General features: G+C 42.7%; 1 protein-coding gene across 7 annotated transcripts in view; it reads left to right on the forward strand.

The window, feature by feature from the left end:
• si:dkey-172j4.3 (diacylglycerol kinase delta) overlaps window positions 1-20834 on the forward strand; it is a 115982-nt gene that overhangs the window by 80496 nt on the left and 14652 nt on the right. For 6 of the 7 annotated variants that reach the window (XR_010464546.1, XM_065021783.1, XM_065021785.1 and 3 more), the window contains 14 exons: window positions 870-961; window positions 1696-1795; window positions 2382-2536; window positions 2746-2822; window positions 5862-5960; window positions 6202-6307; window positions 6516-6623; window positions 6825-6921; window positions 7195-7302; window positions 7491-7604; window positions 7994-8128; window positions 8389-8552; window positions 19886-20000; window positions 20326-20415. Coding sequence is in view for 6 of the 7 variants with exons in the window: in XM_065021783.1 (XP_064877855.1) it covers window positions 870-961; window positions 1696-1795; window positions 2382-2536; window positions 2746-2822; window positions 5862-5960; window positions 6202-6307; window positions 6516-6623; window positions 6825-6921; window positions 7195-7302; window positions 7491-7604; window positions 7994-8128; window positions 8389-8552; window positions 19886-20000; window positions 20326-20415 (1560 nt within the window). In the remaining variant the exon portion in view is untranslated. The remainder of the gene's footprint in view (window positions 1-869; window positions 962-1695; window positions 1796-2381; window positions 2537-2745; window positions 2823-5861; window positions 5961-6201; window positions 6308-6515; window positions 6624-6824; window positions 6922-7194; window positions 7303-7490; window positions 7605-7993; window positions 8129-8388; window positions 8553-19885; window positions 20001-20325; window positions 20416-20834) is intronic. The other variant, XM_065021786.1, reaches the window with a different exon arrangement.

Consider the following 20834-nt stretch of genomic DNA (forward strand, 5'->3'; position numbering starts at 1 on the left):
CCTTCTGGATGATAGCGGGGTGACAGGTAGTGGTTCGGGTAGTTGATGTCCTTGATGATCTTTATGGCCTTCCTGTAACATCGGGTGGTGTAGGTGTCCTGGAGGGCAGGTAGTTTGCCCCCGGTGATGCGTTGTGCAGACCTCACTACCCTCTGGAGAGCCTTACGGTTGAGGGCGGAGCAGTTGCCGTACCAGGCGGTGATACAGCCCGCCAGGATGCTCTCGATTGTGCATCTGTAGAAGTTTGTGAGTGCTTTTGGTGACAAGCCGAATTTCTTCAACCTTATACCTCATCAAGATCTATTATTGAATAATGTGGCAATTGAGCAAGTTGAGGAGACTAAACTGCTTGATTGCAAGCTGTCATGATCAAAACATATAGACTGAATGGTTGCTAAAATGGGAAGGTGTTGCTCTGCATTCTTGACATCTCAGTCGACCAGACTGAGACCAGTCAAGGGGTCTGAATACTTTCCGAAGGCACTGCATATTATGTTCTTATATTATGTATTTTATTTGTTGTGTTTTGTTTCCTGTTTTAAACCCCAGGAAGAGTAGCCAATGCCTTGGAGAGTCTAATTGGGGATTCCAATAAATACTACTACTAACACTACTACTCTCTGAGCCAAAATTAAGCCACAGTTTATCTAAATGCACAGGATGTATCATGAAACTGGTTTTTCCTCTCCTCTCAGGTCCATATCACTCAGTTTGCATAGTACTCACATTTGAGCTGAAGTACCGACCCAATTTCTCAAAATACACAGGCTTTTACATTTAACTGGTTGTTAATCTCTGAGCCAAAATGACACCACCGTTTCTCACAATGCACAGGCTTTTTAATGAAACTGTCATACCTCTCCCCTCAGGTTCACATCACTCAGTATGCAGACTCTGTGGCCTCCCACCTCACCAAGATCCTGGACTCTGACAAACATACGGACGTCATATCCTCTGCCAAGTACGTGTGATGTATGCTTGGATAGCCCAGCCCTCCAGATGTGATGGGGGGGTGGAGGAGGGATATGGGTAGGTAAGGAGGAAGGATGAGCGGGAGCGGGAGAGGGAGAGATTGAGAGAGAAGGGAGGGTGGGATCATGTCTGAATGTCATGGGGATGTCTGGAGTGAAGGAGGAGGTAAATCAGAGAGAGGGAGTGTCTCTGAAGAGGGAGGGAATGGGAAAGGCTAATAGAGAGAGGAGATAGGGAGGGTGTGTCTGTGTGTCTCTCTGTATTGATTTTCTCCTCTGCCAAGGGCACTGCTCGGTCCCTCTGCCAGCTGGGTCCTTACACAAGATTAAACCTTACTTAGTACACTACTTGGGGGACATTTGAAGAGCATTAAACTAGAGACAATACTTAGGGGGCCTCCTTAGCACTGTAGAGCGTACTACCTAGGGGACATCGTCCGTGTAATAGGGAATGGCATGTCTGCTCTATGCTTATACTGTGTACATATCTCTCTCACCTGAAATGTGAAGTACAGTATGGTTTATTGACTTTACATACATAATACAGGAATGGAGAAATATATTTCACACTCGTATCTCTCGCTCTCTTCCTCTCTCTCTTCCTCCATCCCACTCACCCCCCTCTCTCTTTCTCTCTCTTTCTCCACCCCTCTCCATCTCTCTCTCTCGCTCTCCATCCCACTCACCCGCTCTCCTTCCCTGTCTCCATCCCTCTCTCCTGCAGGTTTTTGTGTGGAACGGTAAATGATTTTGTAGCGGAGGTGGGGAGAGCATACGAGAGAGCTACAGAGAACAAGGAGGAGGCAGACGCTATGGCCAAGAAGGTGTGTGTGTGTGCATGCATGTGTGTTTCTGTGTGCATAAATGTGTGTGTCTTACGTAACAGGTTGTATAATGCGGATAACAAGTGGGCAGAGAGAGGTGGGTAGTGGTAGAGGAGCATCTAGAAAATGTAAAAGTTTGAGGATTCATTCCAAATGGCACCCTATTCACTTTATAGTACGCTACTTTTGACCAGACCTGTATGAGTCCTGGTCAAAAGTAGTGCACTGCATAGAGAAAAGGGCTCCATTTGGGACGTAGACAGATGCATTCTCTCCTCTCTAACTGTCTGGAAGCAAAGTGTAATATGCAGTATGTTTAACCCTGAATATTTTTAAATGTCCATATTTTTAAACGATCCTGGTTCTACAATATTTACATAAAGTATCTATTGTGTTGTATTTATATATAGAGAGAGTATAGAGTATAGTACAGAGTGTAGAGTTCATCCAAATTGAACTCTATGAGAAGCTGGACAGCCTGGTGAAGGGTTTGGGTTAGTGTTTATCTCTCCCTCAGTGTGCCCTGTTGAATGAGAAACTGGACAGTCTGGTGAAGGGTTTGGGTTAGTGTTTATCTCTCCCTCAGTGTGCCCTGTTGAATGAGAAACTGGACAGTCTGGTGAAGGCTCTGAGTGAGGAGGCTGATGCCCAGGTGGTCCCAGCCGGCAGTGTGCCACCCCAGGATGGGGACCAGGAGAGGGGTACAGACACTACCGGAGGGGAACCCCGGCCCCCATACAGGTTAGGGTTGAGGTCAATTCACGTTTACCTCACTCAATGGAGGAAATTATTTGAAATTAATATAAAAAATATATTTTAAAAACGTATTATATAAATAGCTTATCTTTTTCAGTTGGATGGATTGCCTTTTTTCAATTATTGAATTGGAATTTCATTTTACTTTCTGAATTGACTTACTTGAATTTGAATTGTCTCCAAACCTGCTATAGGTCCAGAGAACAGCTGATGCTGAGAGCTAACAGTCTGAAGAAAGCACTGAGACAGATAATAGAACAGGCTGAGAAAGGTACAACACACACACACATAAACACATATATAGAAACATACATACATTATATATACAAAATTATGTGGACACCCCTTCAAATTAGTAGATTCGGCTATTTCAGCTACACCTGTTGCTGACAGGTGTATAAAATAAATCACACAGCCATGCAATCTCCATAGACAAACATTGGCAGTAGAATGGCCTTCCTGAAGACCTCAGTGACTTAAACATGTCAATGTCATAGGTTGCTACCTTTCCAACAAGTCAGTCTGTCAAATGTATGCCCTGCTGGAGCTGCCCCGGTCAACTGTATGTGCTGTTACTGTGAAGTGGAAACTTCTAGGAGTAACAGCGACTCAGCTGCGAAGTGGTAGGCCACACAAGCTCACAGAACGGGGCCACTGAGTGCTGAAGCACGTAGCGCGTAAAAATAGTCTGTCTTCGGTTGCAACATCACTACTGAGTTCCAAACTGCCTCTGGAACCTCAGCACAATAACTGTTTGTCGGGAGCTTCATGAAAAGGGTTTCCATGGCCGAGCAGCTGCACACAAGCCTAAAATCACCATGCGCAATGCCAAGCATCGGCTGCAGTGGTATAAAGCTCACCACCATTGGACTCTGGAGCAGTGGAAACGCATTTTCTTTAGTGATGAATCATGCTTCACCATCTGGCAGTCCGGACGAACGAATCTGGGCTTGGTGGATGCCAGGAGAACTCTACCTGCCCGAATGCATAGTGCCAACTGTAAAGTTTGGTGGAGGAGGAATAATGGTCTGGGGCTGTTTTTCATGGTTGGGCTAGGTCCCTTAGTTCCAGTGAAGGGACATTTTAACGCTACAGCATACAATGACATTCTAGACGATTCTGTGCTTCCAACTTTGTGGCAACAGTTTGGGGAAGGCCCTTTCCTGTTTCAGCATGACAATGCCCCCATGCACAAAGAGAGGTCCACACAGAAATAGTTTGGAAGAACTTGACTGGCCTGCACAGAGCCCTGACCTCATCCGCATCGAACACCTTTGGGATGAATTGGAACACCAACTGTGAGCCAGGCCTAATCGCCCAACATCAGTGCCTGACCTCACTAATGCTCATGTGGCTGAATGGAAATAAATCCACACAGCAATAGTCCAACATCCAGTGGAAGCCTTCCCAGAAGAGTGGAGGCTCATTATAGCAGCAAAAGGGGTACCAGCTCCATATTAATGCCCATGATTTTGTAATGAAATGTGAAACGAGAAGGTGTCCACATACTTTTGGTCATGTGGTGTATAATGAATAGACATATACAGTTGAAGTCGGACGTTTACATACACTTAGGTTGGAGTCATTTAAAACTCGTTTTTCAACCACTCCACACATTTCTTGTTAACATCTACTTTGTGCATGACACAAGTAATTTTTCCAACAATTGTTTAGAGACAGATTATTTCACTTATAATTCATTGTATCACTATTCCAGTGGGTCAGACGTTTACATTCACTAAATTGACTGTGCCTTTAAACAGCTTGGAAAATTCCACAAAAGTATGTCATGGCTTTAGAAGCTTCTGACAGACTAATTGACATCATTTGAGTCAATTGGAGGTGTACCTGTGGATGTATTTCAAGGCCTACCTTCAAACTCAGTGCCTCTTTGCTTGACATCATGGGAAAATCAAAAGAAATCTTGAAATCTCAGCTAAGAAATCTCAGCTAAGACCTCAGAAAAAAAATTGTAGACCTCCACAAGTCTGGTTCATCCTTGGGAGCAATTTCCAAACGCCTGAAGGTACCACGTTCATCTGTACAAACAATAGTACGCAAGTATAAACACCATGTGACCACGCAGCCGTCTTACCGCTCAGGAAGGAGATGCGTTCTGTCTCCTTGAGATTAACGTACTTTGGTTCGAAAAGTGCAAATCAATCCCAGAACAACAGCAAAGGACCTTGTGAAGATGCTGGAGGAAACAGGTACAAAGTATCTATATCCATAGTTAAACAAGTCCTATATCGACATAACCTAAAAGGTCGCTCAGCAAGGAAGAAGCCACTGCTCCAAAACCTCCATAAAAAAGCCAGACTACGATTTGCAACTACACATGGGGACAAAGATCGTACTTTTTGGAGAAATGTCCTCTAGTCTGATGAAACAAAAATAGAACTGTTTGTCCATAATGACCATTATTATGTTTGGAGGAAAAAGGGGGAGGCTTGCAAGCCGAAGAACATTGTCCCAACCGTGAAGCACGTGGGTGGCAGCATCATGTTGTGGGGGTGTTTTGCTGCAGGAGGGGCTGGTGCACTTCACAAAATAGATGGCATCATGAGGGAGGAAAATTATGTGGATATATTGAAGCAACATCTCAAGACATCAGTCAGGAAGTTAAAGCTTGGTCGCAAATGGGTCTCCAAATGGACAATGACCCCATGCATACTTCCAAAGTTGTGGCAAAATGGCTTAAGGACAACAAAGTCAAGGTATTGGAGTGGCCTTCACAAAGCCCTGACCTCAATCCCATAGAAAATTTGTGGGCAGAACTGAAAAAGCGTGTGCGAACAAGGAGGCCTACAACCTGACTCAGTTACACCAGGTCTGTCAGGGGGAATGGGATAAAATTCATCCAACTTATTGTGGGAAGCTTGTGGAAGGCTACCCAAAACGTTTTACCTAAGTTAAACCATTTAAAGGCAATGCTACCAAATACGAATTGAGTGTATGTAAACGTCTAACCCATTGGGAATGTGATGAAAGAAATAAAAGCTGAAATAAATCATTCTCTCAACTATTATTCTGACATTTCACATTCTTAAAATAAAGTGGTATTCCTAACTGACCTGAAACAGGGAATATTTAATAGGCTTAAATGTCAGGAATTGTGAAAACAGAGTTTAATGTAATTTGGCTTAGGTGTATGTAAACTTCCGACTTCAACTGTACACTGTGACACACACACACATACAGAAGCGCTAATATACTGCAGACGCCCACATAAAATCTCACATATACTGCTCTCTCTATCTTTCTCTCCCCAACTCTCTCCCTCTTTCTCACTCCTTCTCTCTCTCTCCAGTGGTGGATGAACAGAATAAACACACTCATCTCCAGCGCATGTCTTCCTCCTCCTCCATCAAGAGAGAGAACAGTGAGGAACTGAAAGAGGCAGAGCCACGTGAGTTACTACAGACACACGCTCACACACATGAACACACACACACACACTTTGAATCCTAAATTTGCCCAGGTTTGAATCCTACTCTAGATGCACTTTGACTTCTAATTGCAGTCAACAATAATAATATGAATATTATAGCCCTTGTTTGGGCCACAGTACTGAGAGGGGGGGCCTTGTAAATGTTTAATTTGAAATCAGATAAGATAATAAGTCAAATCACACTTCCCGGTCCATTTAGCCATTATGCCTCTCTCAGGTCACGTCAGTTTAAGCCCCTCTTCCTCCTCCTCCACTATTGTCCTGGAGAAACCAGAGAGTCTCAGCCCTCCGTCTTTCAACGAAGAGTAAGTAGTGTGTGTTTAAAAAATATATATATATCTAGAAATGACATAAAATACCTCGATGCAAGTTTGATTGAATTTAGCACAGTTCACAATCAATCCGTCTTTGTTGATACAATATAGCATATAGGCTACTTATTAGTGCACAATACAACTCAAGAATTGATATTGGAGAGGATTCATGTTCCTTATGCTGTGTGTACCTCTACAGTCAGTGCTCAGAGAAGTGTGTAATGAACAACTACTTTGGGATCGGTCTGGATGCTAAGATCTCCCTGGAGTTCAACAACAAGAGAGATGAACATCCCAAGAAATGCAGGTACACAGTAAATATCCTCTTATTCAAATACAAACTTTATTGATGCATACACTGTGTATTGCAATATCGTGTACAATTTGCGCCATGGCAATGAAAGGTAAATGGAAGTTGAAATTAGAATGTTTCTTCAATGGTTAAATGTTTTAGCATATCAGGTTACTTGATGAAAGTAATCAAATACATCCTTCTTTCTCTCTGCAGTAGTCGTACTAAGAACAAGTTGTGGTATGGAGTGATGGGCACCAAGGAACTGGTACATAAGACATACAAGAATCTGGAACAACGAGTACTGTTGGAAGTAAGGTCACACACAGTTGTCTGACAAATAATACAAAGACAAACAAATACACACTTCGAAGGAATAAGGGAATATGTTTTAGTCTAGTGTGACTTCTACTAAATGGCACTCCCAACGTCTTTTTCTGACGTTGTGGTGTAGTTATCTGTAATATTATCAGTACATATTAGAGAGGGATTGACAATAAGATGATGTTTGTGTTCTAAAGTATCCTACCCTTGGTTCTGTCACCTGTATGATGAACAAATGTTTTCTCTCTCTCTCTCTCTCCAGTGTGATGGTGTACCTATGTGTCTGCCTAGTCTTCAGGGTCTAGCTGTTCTCAACATCCCGAGCTATGCGGGGGGAATCAACTTCTGGGGGGGAACCAAAGAGGACAACGTGAGTTAACACACTCTTTTCTTATTCACTGAAAAATGTTTACACTTTGCAGCTAGCTTTTAGCTAATATATTGTCTTACCTGGTAACTGTTTTTCAGGATTAATTTCAACAAATGGCACACTCTTATATGCATTTAGTGTGTTTTTTATTTTTGCAAGTAATACTTTTTTTGGTTCTGTGTGTTCAGAATTTTGGCGCTCCGTCGTTTGATGATAAGAAGTTAGAGGTGGTGGCTGTGTTTGGCAGTATGCAGATGGCTGTATCCAGAGTCATCAACATCCAACACCACCGCATAGCACAGGTAACATCACACACACCACCGCATAGCACAGGTAACATCACACACACCACCGCATAGCACAGGTAACATCACACACACCACCGCATAGCACAGGTAACATCACACACACCACCGCATAGCACAGGTAACATCACACACACCACCGCATAGCACAGGTAACATCACACATACCACCGCATAACACAGGTAACATCACACACACACTAACACACAAACCTTCAACACATGCATCACAGTCACATTTTAAAGTTCTAAAGACAGTAGACATTATATTGAATTGACCACACTCACATACACATACTGAATCCCTCTCTCTCTCTCTCTCTCTCTCTCTCTCTCTCCCCCCATCTCCCCTCCTCCTTCCCCCTCACTCTCCTCCCTCTCTCCAGTGTCGTCAGGTGAAGATAACTATCCTAGGGGAGGAGGGTGTACCAGTACAGGTGGATGGAGAAGCATGGATCCAACCTCCAGGGATAGTCAAGATCACACACAAGAACAGAGCTCAGATGCTCACCAGAGACAGGGTACGTTTGTGTTTGGGAGGGTGTGAGTGTGTATGGATAGGCAAACTTTTGTTCCAGGCCATCTCTGACACAACTAATTCAATTAATCAAATAATTGTTTGGTTTGTCGAATTAAGTGTGTGAGTGCTGGGCTGGAACAAGCCTGCACAGCAGGATTGAGGAACACTGCATTAGGGCAACAGATGTATCTAATAAACCTCTACGCATCCATCATGTCCATTCTGTTCATTCTATTCCTACATTATTTTGCTATGTTCCAGAACTTTGAGAGGACTCTAACATCATGGGAGGATAAGAGGAAGATTGACACCTACCGTTCCTCCAGGCCCCGCCTCAACTCTCAGCAGTCTATGGAATACCTCACAGAGGAGGAATGTGCTCAAGTACAGCAACTGGGGATGGTGGCAGACACACTCATCACTAGGTATTCAATGAAATATTTTATGAAAAATTCATTGAGAAAATATGAAATATACATTTGAATTTACTGAACTTTTACCTAAACAGGTATGTAAATTAAGAACAAATTCTGGTAGCACTTTATAATAACTCCATGTAAAAAAAATAAAAAATAAAAACGTGTATAATGGATTAGTAAATAAATAGTTTATTCATCATTTGGCTGAAATTATACAAAAGTTCTGGAGCGTCATTTTAAAGGTAGACTCAGCGATACGACATAGGCAGAGTAAACAGCAGAGTGGGTAAATTTCCGCAATAACTAAGATGGTTGAAGCGCGAGGCTAAACTTCCCCGCTGTTTTGGTCCTGTACCTACCACGCTCTAAACAGAGTGAAGCTAACCCATGCACATACGCAGATATTGTGTGTGAGGAGCAAAGTCTTGCATCTCACACACGGCAATATCTGCAGTGCTGCTTGTAGCAACGTCATTTTGCTGAGTCTATCTAAGGTCTCAAAATAGCCGAGAACATATCAATGGTAAAAGAATAAGCACGCAAGGATGTTAAAGGAAATATAATGAACATTTTATTCACAAAAACTGTTGTGGACTTGAGGAAGCGTTTCAATGTGAATGTTTTTCTAATGTTGTCAACCTTGCAGGGACATATAGCCCACACGACAGATGGCCGGACAGGCCAGTTCCGCTCTAGAGGATGTTTATTCCTTCATTATCGCTGATATGTCATTGAGGTAGAAATGTCACATGTATTTATTTGCAGTTAGACATTTTACAGATGTAGACAAACAATTAAATGTTTTACTTCCTAACGATGCAGAGAGAAAAATAGAAAAATAATAACAAGGAATAAATACACGATAAGAAACAATAACACAAGGAATAAATACACGATAAGAAACAATAACACAAGGAATAAATACACGATAAGAAACAATAACACAAGGAATAAATGCACGATAAGAAACAATAACACAAGGAATAAATACACGATAAGAAACAATAACACAAGGAATAAATACACGATAAGAAACAATAACACAAGGAATAAATGCACGATAAGAAACAATAACACAAGGAATAAATACACGATAAGAAACAATAACACAAGGAATAAATACACGATAAGAAACAATAACACAAGGAATAAATACACAATAAGAAACAATAACACAAGGAATAAATACACAATAAGAAACAATAACACAAGGAATAAATGCACAATAAGAAACAATAACTCAAATTTTAAAAAATTGTCACATACACGTGGTTAGCAGATGTTATTGCGAGTGTAGCGAAATGCTTGTGCTTTTAGTTCCGACTGAGCAGCAGTATCTAACATGTAATCTAACAATTCCACAACAACTACCTAATACATACAAATCTAAGTAAAGGAATGGAATAAGAATATATACATATAAATATATGGATGAGCGATGACCGAGCGGCATAGACAAGATGCAATAGATGGTTTAAAATACAGTATATACTGTACATATGAGATGAGTAATGCAAGATATGTAACAATTATTAAAGTGGCATTATTAAAGTGACTAGTGGTTCATTTATTAAAGTAGCCAATGATTTCAAGTCTATGTTGGCAGCAGCCTCTCTATGTTAGTGATAGCTGTTTAACAGTTTGATGGCCTTGAGATAGAAGCTCTCGGTCTCAGCTCTCAGTCTCAGCTTTGATGCACATTAAACTGACCTCGCCTTCTGGATGGTAGCGGGGTGAACAGGTAGTGGCTCGGTGGTTTTTGTCCTTGATGATCTTTTTGGCCTTTCTGTGACATCGGTGGCAGGTAGTTTGCCCCCGGTGATGCGTTGTGCAGACTGCACCACCCACTGGAGAGCCTTGCGGTTGTGGGCCGTGCAGTTCCCATACCAGGCTGTGATGCAGCCCGACTCTGCTTGTCTGGTAGGCTGTCGTCACTGGCAGCTCACGGCTGAGTTTCCCTCTGTAATAGTGTGCAAGCCCTGCCACATCCAACAAGCGTCAGAGCCAGCGTAGTAGGATTCGATCTTAGTCCTGTATTGATGCTTTACCTGTTTGATGGCTCATCAGATGTCGTAGCAGGATTTACGTACGGTCGCTGTGGGGACAACGATGTCGATGCACTTATTAATGACGCCAGTGACTAATGTGGTAAACTCCTCAATGTTATCGGATGAATCCCGGAACATAATCCAGTCTGTGGTAGCGAAACAGTCCTGTATTGAGCTTGTCACTGGTACTTCCTGTTTGAGGATTTTTTATTTAATTTTTATTTCACCTTTATTTAACCAGGTAGGCCAGTTGAGAACAGGTTCTCATTTACAACTGCGACCTGGCCAAGATAAAGCAAAGCAGTAAGAACACAAACAACAACACAGAGTTACACATGGAATAAACAAACGTACAGTCAATAACACAATATAAAAAGTCCATATACAGTGTGTGCAAATGGCGTGAGGAGGTAAGGAAATAAATAGGCCATAGTAGTGAAGTAATTACAATTTAGCAAATTAACACTGGAGTGATAGATGTGCAGATGATGATGTGCAAGTAGAAATACTGGTGTGCAAAAAAAGTAAATAAAATGAGATGAGGTCGGTAGATTGGATGGGCTATTTACAGATGGGCTGTGTACAGTTGCGGCGATCTGTAAGCTTCTCAGATAGCTGATGCTTAAAGTTAGATATAGGGAGATATAATTCTCCAACTTCAGCGATTTTTGCAATCCGTTCCAGTCATTGGCAGCAGAGAACTGGAAGGAAAGGCGGTCAAAGGAGGTGTTGGCTTAAGTTATGGTCAGATTTTTCAAAGAGAGGGCGAGCGAGAGCCTTGTATGCATTTCTGTGTGTGGAGTAAAGGTTATCTAGAGTTTTGTAGCCTAGTTGCGCAGGTGTAGCCAAGTTGCACAGGTGTCGGGCTGGTAAAAATTAGGTAAATCAGATTTCAGTTTCCCTGCATTAAAATCACCGGCCATGGGAAACCTCGGGATGTGCATTTTCCTGTTTGCTTATGGCCCTATACATCTCGCTGAGTGCAGTCTTATACTAGCATCTTTTTGTGGCAGTAAATAGACAGAAATGGAAAATATAGATTAAAACTCTCTTGGTAAATCGTATGTGTGTAGGTTATCATGAGTTATTCTAACTCTGGCAAGCAAAAACTTGAGACTTCCTAAACATTATAGATCGCACACCAGCAGTTTTTAACAAAGCGACACCCCCCTCCTCCCTTCATCTTACCCGAGGCTGCTGTCCAGTCTTGACGATGCATGCAAAAACCAGCAAGATGTATATTATCCATGTCGTTGACATACCACGACTCCAAGAAACATACAGTTCTTCAGGTCCCGTCGATAGGATATTCTCGAACAGAGCAAGTCCAGTTTGTTCACTCATGTATATAGTAACAATCAAATTATGAACAACTTACTATAAGATTTCACCTTTGTTATGACTGTAAAATATTTACGACCACACAGTACTTAGTGACAGTACAATATTGGCACCATTTCATATAAGTGATAACAGAGAAGTTTATCATAAACGTCCACTGAGCAGCCGTCTGAGCGGTGTGCAGACTCGTTCCAACTTTAGCTTGATTTTGTCCATCTGTGACCAAGTGAAAGTGGTCTTGTTTAAATGCTATGAAATGATTTAGTATTTTTTCATGGTGAGAGCTCTAAATCCGGCTGAGAATATCACAGTGAGATGAAACCACAACTGTTGGATTTGCTAGATTGTCCCCTTTCATATGCTCATATGCCGTCTCCAAGACTGGGGTCCGTTCGCTCAGAGGAAGAGCAAATACATTCTTTGTCTGGATAGGCTACAAAATTTGACATGCCACTATAGGGTCTGAAACCTGACACTTCAAGTCTGCTTCGCTGAGAGAGTGGTAGTGGAGAGCAGACAGATGGGGCTTTCTCGCACTGTAAGGCACAGGACCCAACAACATTCACAGAGCACTTTGTACACCAAAATGTCAGTCGGAACCAGTCCAGAACCACTCAGTCCCCCATTTACAGTGGCTTGCAAAAGTATTCACCCCCTTGGCATTTTTCCTATTTTATTGCTTTACAACCTGGAATTAAAATTAATTTTTTTGTATCATTTGATTTACACAACATGCATACCACTTTGAAGATGCTAAATATTTTTTATGGTGGAACAAACAAGAAATAACACCAAAAAAACAACTTGATTCTGCATAACTATTCACCCCTTCGAAGTCAATGCTTAGTAGAGCCACCTTTTGCAGCAATTACAGCTGCAAGTCTTTTGGGTTATGTCTCTATAAGCTTGGCACATCTAGCCACTGGGATTTTTACCCATTCTTCAAGACAAAACTGCTCCAGCTACTTCAAGTTGGGTAGGTTCCGCTGGTGTACAACAATCTTTCAGTCATACCACAGATTCTCAATTGGATTGAGGCCTGGGCTTTGACTAGGCCATTCCAAGACATTTAAATGTTTCCCCTTAAACCACTCAATGTTGCTTTAGCAGTATGCTTTGGGTCATTGTCCTGCTGGAAGGTGAACCACCGTCCCAGTCTCAAATCTCTGGAAGACTGAAACAGGTTTCCATCAAGAATTTCCCTGTATTTATTGCCATCCATCATTCCTTCAATTCAATCCATAATTCCTTCCAGTTTCCCAGTCCCTGCCGATGAAAAACATCCCACACCATGATGCTGCCACCACCATGCTTCACTGTGGGGATGATGTTCTCAGGGTGATGAGAGGTGTTGGGTTTGTGCCAGACATGGTGTTCTTCTTGATGGCCAGAAAGCTCAAATTTTTTCTCATCTAACCAGAGTACCTTCTTCAATATGTTTGCTGAGTCTCCCACATGCCTTTTGGCAAACACCAAATGTGTTTGCTTATTTTCTTCTTTAAGCAATGGCTTTTTTTCTGGCCACTCTTCCGTAAAGCCCAGCTCTGTGGAGTGTATGGCTTAAAGTGGTCCTATGGACAGACACTCCAGTCTCCGCTGTGGAGCTTTGCAGCTCCTTCAGGGTTATCTTTGGTCTCTTTGCTGCCTCTCTGATTAATGCCCTCCTTGCCTGGACTGTGTGTTTTTGAGGGTGGCCCTCTCTTGGCAGGTTTGTGGTGGTGCTATATTCTTTCCATTTTTGTATAATGGATTTAATGGTGCTCCGTGGGATGTTCAAAGTTTCTGATATTTTTAAAACCCAACCCTGATCTGTACTTCTCCACAACTTTGTCACGGATCTGTTTGGAGAGCTCATTAGTCTTCATGGTGCTGCTTGCTTGGTGGTGCCCCTTGTTTAGTGGTGTTGCAGACTCTGGGGCCTTTCAGAACATGTGTGTATATATACTGAGATTGTGACACATAGATTGCACACAGGTGGACTAATTATGTAACTTCTGAAGGTAATTGGTTGCACCAGATCTTATTTAGGGGCTTCATAGCAAATTATCTAATAATTCCAACATTGAAGACTCAAATGCTTCTCAAAGATGCCATCTGGTCGTCAAACTAGCACGAACTAGCATTAATGGTAAAAATGGCGGACAATTAAATAACGTGGCATAGAATTCTGTAGCAGCCCGCAAAGTGTGCTGCAGTATTACGCAACTTTTTAAGGAGGAACCACTGTACCAGGACTGGGAAAGGCACGGCTTAAACTTTGACTGCTTTGCGCATGCGGTGAAATTAGTGTGTGGTGTTGTTTGGCTGAGAGTTTCCTTTTGCGAAGGTGGAGACAAAGCGGAACACTTATGGACTTAATCATGCATCGGACCAAATTACACAATATTTTTGTTCTGGTTTAACCTTTCATGGCCACATGATCCCCTTTGGGATCAAGCCCCACCCCCCCTGAGCTGTAATGTGGCGCAGGGAATGCAAGAAATAATCCTAAAAATATTTAACCTCCACAGAATCGCTTGAAAAATGGCTCAAATGAAAGATAAAGAAGTTATTTATCTACCCAGCAAGTCAGATTTCTAAAATGTTTTACGGCGAAAACATAGCACATATTTATGTCCAACCACCACTGCATACATACCTCATTAGCTTAGCCAAGTAGGAAAAAATATGCAATCAACAAACGCAGGATTAAAAGAAAAATCATTTCACTAACCTTTTGAAATCTTCATCAGATGACAGTAATATAACATGTTACACAGTACATTCATTTTTTTTTCAATAATATGCAATATATATCCATAAATCTCTGTTTACAATTATGCATCGTTCAAAAAATGCTACTGCAATGTCAGGAGAAATAAATAGCTCCGGCAGATAACGTCAGCTAACAAGGAATACACATCATAAACTTTGACTAAATATGCATGTTTTACATATGTATGGCAAGATAAACTTCTTCTAAATGCAATTGCTATGTTACAATTATTTTTAACGTTACATTTGGCGTTTACTAGGCTATAATAGAGAGTCGGCGCTCTCATTTAGCATGCTGACTCCTCTATCATGGAGTCGGCAGAAACCCAAAATGAAGACGTAAATATTCCCTTACCATGGCTGTTCTTGCTTCAGAAGACGTGGAAGGGTTAATACTCACCAAGTTAGCGTTCAGTTTGCAAGTCTGTGTCTTTCCGTTCTCAAACTAGACACTTTTCGGTCAAATCAAATCAATCAAATTTTATTTGTCACATACACATGGTTAGCAGATGTTAATGCGAGTGTAGCGAAATGCTTGTGCTTCTAGTTCCGACAATGCAGTGATAACCAACAAGTAATCTAACTAACAATTCCAAAACTACTGTCTTGTACACAGTGTAAGGGGATAAGGAATATGTACATAAGGATATATGAATGAGTGATGGTACAGAGCAGCATACAGTAGATGGTATCGAGTACAGTATATACATATGAGATGAGTATGTAGACAAAGTAAACAAAGTGGCATAGTTAAAGTGGCTAGTGACATAAGAATGCAGTCGATGATCTAGAGTACAGTATATACATATGCATATGAGATGAATAATGTAGGGTAAGTAACATTATATAAGGTAGCATTGTTTAAAGTGGCTAGTGATATATTTACATCATTTCCCATCAATTCCCATTATTAAAGTGGCTGGAGTTGGGTCAGTGTCAATGACAGTGTGTTGGCAGCAGCCACTCAATGTTAGTGGTGGCTGTTTAACAGTCTGATGGCCTTGAGATAGAAGCTGTTTTTCAGTCTCTCGGTCCCAGCTTTGATGCACCTGTACTGACCTCGCCTTCTGGATGATAGCGGGGTGAACAGGCAGTGGTTCGGGTGGTTGATGTCCTTGATGATCTTTATGGCCTTCCTGTAACATCGGGTGGTGTAGGTGTCCTGGAGGGCAGGTAGTTTGCCCCCGGTGATGCGTTGTGCAGACCTCACTACCCTCTGGAGAGCCTTACGGTTGAGGGCGGAGCAGTTGCCGTACCAGGCGGTGATACAGCCCGCCAGGATGCTCTCGATTGTGCATCTGTAGAAGTTTGTGAGTGCTTTTGGTGACAAGCCGAATTTCTTCAGCCTCCTGAGGTTGAAGAGGCGCTGCTGCGCCTTCTTCACGACGCTGTCAGTGTGAGTGGACCAATTCAGTTTGTCTGTGATGTGTATGCCGAGGAACTTAAAACTTGCTACCCTCTCCACTACTGATCCATCGATGTGGATAGGGGGTGTTCCCTCTGCTGTTTCCTGAAGTCCACAATCATCTCCTTAGTTTTGTTGACGTTGAGTGTGAGGTTATTTTCCTGACACCACACTCCGAGGGCCCTCACCTCCTCCCTGTAGGCCGTCTCGTCGTTGTTGGTAATCAAGCCTACCACTGTTGTGTCGTCCGCAAACTTGATGATTGAGTTGGAGGCGTGCATGGCCACGCAGTCGTGGGTGAACAGGGAGTACAGGAGAGGGCTCAGAACGCACCCTTGTGGGGCCCCGTGTTGAGGATCAGCGGGGAGGAGATGTTGTTGCCTACCCTCACCACCTGGGGCGGCCCGTCAGGAAGTCCAGTACCCAGTTGCACAGGGCGGGGTCGAGACCCAGGGTCTCGAGCTTGATGACGAGCTTGGAGGGTACTATGGTATTGAATGCCGAGCTGTAGTCGATGAACAGCATTCTCACATAGGTATTCCTCTTGTCCAGGTGGGTTAGGGCAGTGTGCAGTGTGGTTGAGATTGCATCGTCTGTGGACCTATTTGGGCGGTAAGCAAATTGGAGTGGGTCTAGGGTGTCAGGTAGGGTGGAGGTGATATGGTCCTTGACTAGTCTCTCAAAGCACTTCATGATGACGGAAGTGAGTGCTACGGGGCGGTAGTCGTTTAGCTCAGTTACCTTAGCTTTCTTGGGAACAGGAACAATGGTGGCCCTCTTGAAGCATGTCATGTAGGAACAGCAGACTGGTATAGGGATTGATTGAATATGTCCGTAAACACACCGGCCAGCTGGTCTGCGCATGCTCTGAGGGCGCGGCTGGGGATGCCGTCTGGGCCTGCAGCCTTGCGAGGGTTAACACGTTTAAATGTCTTACTCACCTCGGCTGCAGTGAAGGAGAGACCGCATGTTTTCGTTGCAGGCCGTGTCAGTGGCACTGTATTGTCCTCAAAGCGGGCAAAAAAGTTATTTAGTCTGCCTGGGAGCAAGACATCCTGGTCCGTGACTGGGCTGGGTTTCTTCTTGTAGTCCGTGATTGACTGTAGACCCTGCCACATGCCTCTTGTGTCTGAGCCATTGAATTGAGATTCCACTTTGTCTCTGTACTGACGCTTAGCTTGTTTAATAGCCTTGCGGAGGGAATAGCTGCATTGTTTATATTCGGACATGTTACCAGACACCTTGCCCTGATTAAAAGCAGTGGTTCGCGCTTTCAGTTTCACGCGAATGCTGCCATCAATCCACGGTTTCTGGTTTGGGAATGTTTTTATCGTTGCTATGGGAACGACATCTTCGACGCACGTTCTAATGAACTCGCACACCGAATCAGCGTATTCGTCAATATTTCCATCTGACGCAATACGAAACATGTCCCAGTCCACGTGATGGAAGCAGTCTTGGAGTGTGGAGTCAGCTTGGTCTGACCAGCGTTGGACAGACCTCAGCGTGGGAGCCTCTTGTTTTAGTTTCTGCCTGTAGGCAGGGATCAGCAAAATGGAGTCGTGGTCAGCTTTTCCGAAAGGGGGCGGGGCAGGGCCTTATATGCGTCGCGGAAGTTAGAGTAACAATGATCCAAGGTTTTACCACCCCTGGTTTTATGCTGGTAAAATTTAGGGAGTCTTGTTTTCAGATTAGCTTTGTTAAAATCCCCAGCTACAATGAATGCAGCCTCCGGATAAATGGTTTCCAGTTTGCAAAGAGTTAAATAAAGTTCGTTCAGAGCCATCGATGTGTCTGCTTGGGGGATATATACGGCTGTGATTATAATCGAGGAGAATTCTCTTGGAAGATAATGCGGTCTACATTTGATTGTGAGGAATTCTAAATCAGGTGAACAGAAGGATTTGAGTTCCTGTATGTTTCCTTCATCACACCATGTCTCGTTAGTCATGAGGCATACGCCCCCGCCACTCTTCTTACCAGAAAGATGTTTGTTTCTGTCGGCGCGATGCGTGGAGAAACCCGTTGGCTGCACCGCATCGGATAGCGTCTTCCCAGTAAGCCATGTTTCTGTGAAGCAGAGAACGTTGCAGTCTCTGATATCCCTCTGGAATGCTACCCTTGCTCGGATTTTGTCAACCTTGTTGTCAAGAGACTGGACATTGGCAAGAAGAATGCTGGGGAGTGGTGCGCGATGTGCCCTTTTTCGGAGTCTGACCAGAACACCGCCTCGTTTCCCTCTTTTTCGGAGTTGTTTCCTTGGGTCGCTGCATGCGATCCATTCCGTTGTCCTGTTTGTAAGGCAGAACACCGGATCCGCGTCGCGGAAAACATATTCTTGGTCGTACTGATGGTGAGTTGGCGCTGATCTTATATTCAGTAGTTCTTCTCGACTGTATGTAATGAAACCTAAGATGACCTGGGGTACTAATGTAAGAAATAACACGTAAAAAAACAAAAAAACTGCATAGTTTCCTAGGAACGCGAAGCGAGGCGGCCATCTCAGTCGGCGCCGGAAGTAGTATGTATGCAAATTTCAAGTGGCTGCGCACCAAAACGTCGAAAGTATACATTATATTTCGAGTAAACTTGTCAAACTATGTTTATAATTAAGCCTTAGCATGTTATAAAGGTCTACAGCAATCGTGAGGGCGAACAGATTAGCACACGTTGTTCAGTCTGTCCTGGGAGAAAGAGAGAGAAATCTCCAATCTCCCATTGGTGAAACTTTTTTTTTGCGTCACCGGGACGTTTGGTCACGCTGAACGTCTCGTGAGCACGTGATTCTCACAGTTACAGGCCTCATCGAAAGCAGGCTTCACGCTGAAGACATAGAACGTGTTTCCATGGTTATAGCTCTTTGGGAAGTGTGTATACAGTGACGTCAAAGTGATGGCAACTTTTCCCATTACAAGAGAGACTTTGGGAGAATGCATGCCCTGAGACTTCTGCTTTAGCTAGAGACAAAATTTAAACGGTTTTATAAGCTTTAGAGTGTTTCCTATTCGATAACAATTTTTAATTGCATATATTAGCAACTTTTGACAAAAATGTATCATGGTTTATATGGGTGCCGAATTCCTCCAGAAGGGGCAGTATTCTGGGGTAGCCTTAATTAACTGAGATTACACTGCTCTATGGAGTGATTGCAATCCACACTTTGATTTTGGTAGAACATTTTTGGACTAAAAACATTATTTCACTCAGCATGGAGTGTGTCTGAAGTTACACATCACACTATTACAATAGTGTGACTGTTTTCAAATAAAATGTTTCATATATTTTCTTAAGCATCCTCTGTATTGTGTGCTTATTGTTTAAATCTTAAGGAGCATCAGGTACTGCTGGAATGTCAATTTTTTGTGATAAATTACAAGGGTCACTCATTTACAAAGTATTTATAATGTATAAATAGATCACACTTTAGATGAGGCCACGCAAAAATACTAATGATTAGTAAATGGTTTATAAGGACCTACATTAAATATCTGCTGAATTATCTTATTGATCATTATTAAATACTTTTAAAGTTGTGTATAAATGTGTGAATAACTAGGTTGCTGACATTTAAAAAAAAAAGTTTTATAAATGATGAATAAACTATTTATAAATACATTATAAATGCTTTATTTTATGTGGAGTTATAATAAAGTGCTCCCCAAATTCTCACATACATGTTTCTAAAATGTAAATATGTTGAGGAAAATAGAGCTCTTACAATTCAAGTCTTTCTTCTGTTATATTTGTTTTTATTTTGATATATAATACGATGTTATGTTTATTTCCTGTAGGATAAGAGAGGCAGCTAAGACCCACAAACTGGTAGAACAGGAGTTAGCCCATGCTGTCAATGCTAGTGCCATGGTCCTCACTGAAGCATTCCCCTTCAAACCATCCAGCCCTGAGGTAAGAGAACTACACTACCCAGCCGTCACTACACTAAACTACACTACCCAGCAGCCTCTCTGAATGCAATGAACTACACTACCCAGCAGCCACCTGTGGGAACAAAAACGACATTACCCAGCAGTGACCTGCGGGGACATAAAACTACACCACCCAGAGCCACTCTGGGGAAGACACAACTACACTACCCAGCAGCCACTGTGGGGAAACACTTTGAGGGGGCAACAAAACTACACTGTCATGGGTTACGATTAACTCCTAACCTATCGTAATTGAAATGCTGAAGTACCCGATACAATAGTTTGTGTATGTTTTATTTCTTCAGTGTCTGAGTCGCAGTACAGCAGTGGAGATTGTGAACAGCAGTAAAGTCCTTCAGCTGGAGACCAGGATGCTGCTGGAGGGAAAACTACTGGTATACTATAAAATCTACCACTGCACTATAGCCAACCCCAACTAGCTTGAAATCCAGAACCTGTTTTGCTAACATTCCTTTCATTCCTTGTCATTGACATATTGTTTTGCATGACAAGACGTGGGGAGGAGTGGAATGATAGCAGAACAGTTCCCAGGACCCAGGCTAAACCCAAACCTTACTGTGCTGGATCAGACATTTTATTTTCACATTGTCTGTCCCAGCAAACATGGTGAATTCGTGAACAGACCAAACCAGTGCAGATTAGGCTAATTAGCTCGGTTCTGTTTGGTTCGGCTCAGTAGTGTGAAAAAGGTTTCCTAATAGATCATGTAAGTATATTTTACTGGTCTCTTCCACTCCCTCTCTCCTCCCTGTTCTCTCTCCCCCCCCCCCCTCCCCTCCCCTCCCGCTCTCCT

Source organism: Oncorhynchus nerka, linkage group LG8 (genome assembly GCF_034236695.1).
Source record: "Oncorhynchus nerka isolate Pitt River linkage group LG8, Oner_Uvic_2.0, whole genome shotgun sequence".
NCBI lineage: Eukaryota > Metazoa > Chordata > Actinopteri > Salmoniformes > Salmonidae > Oncorhynchus > Oncorhynchus nerka.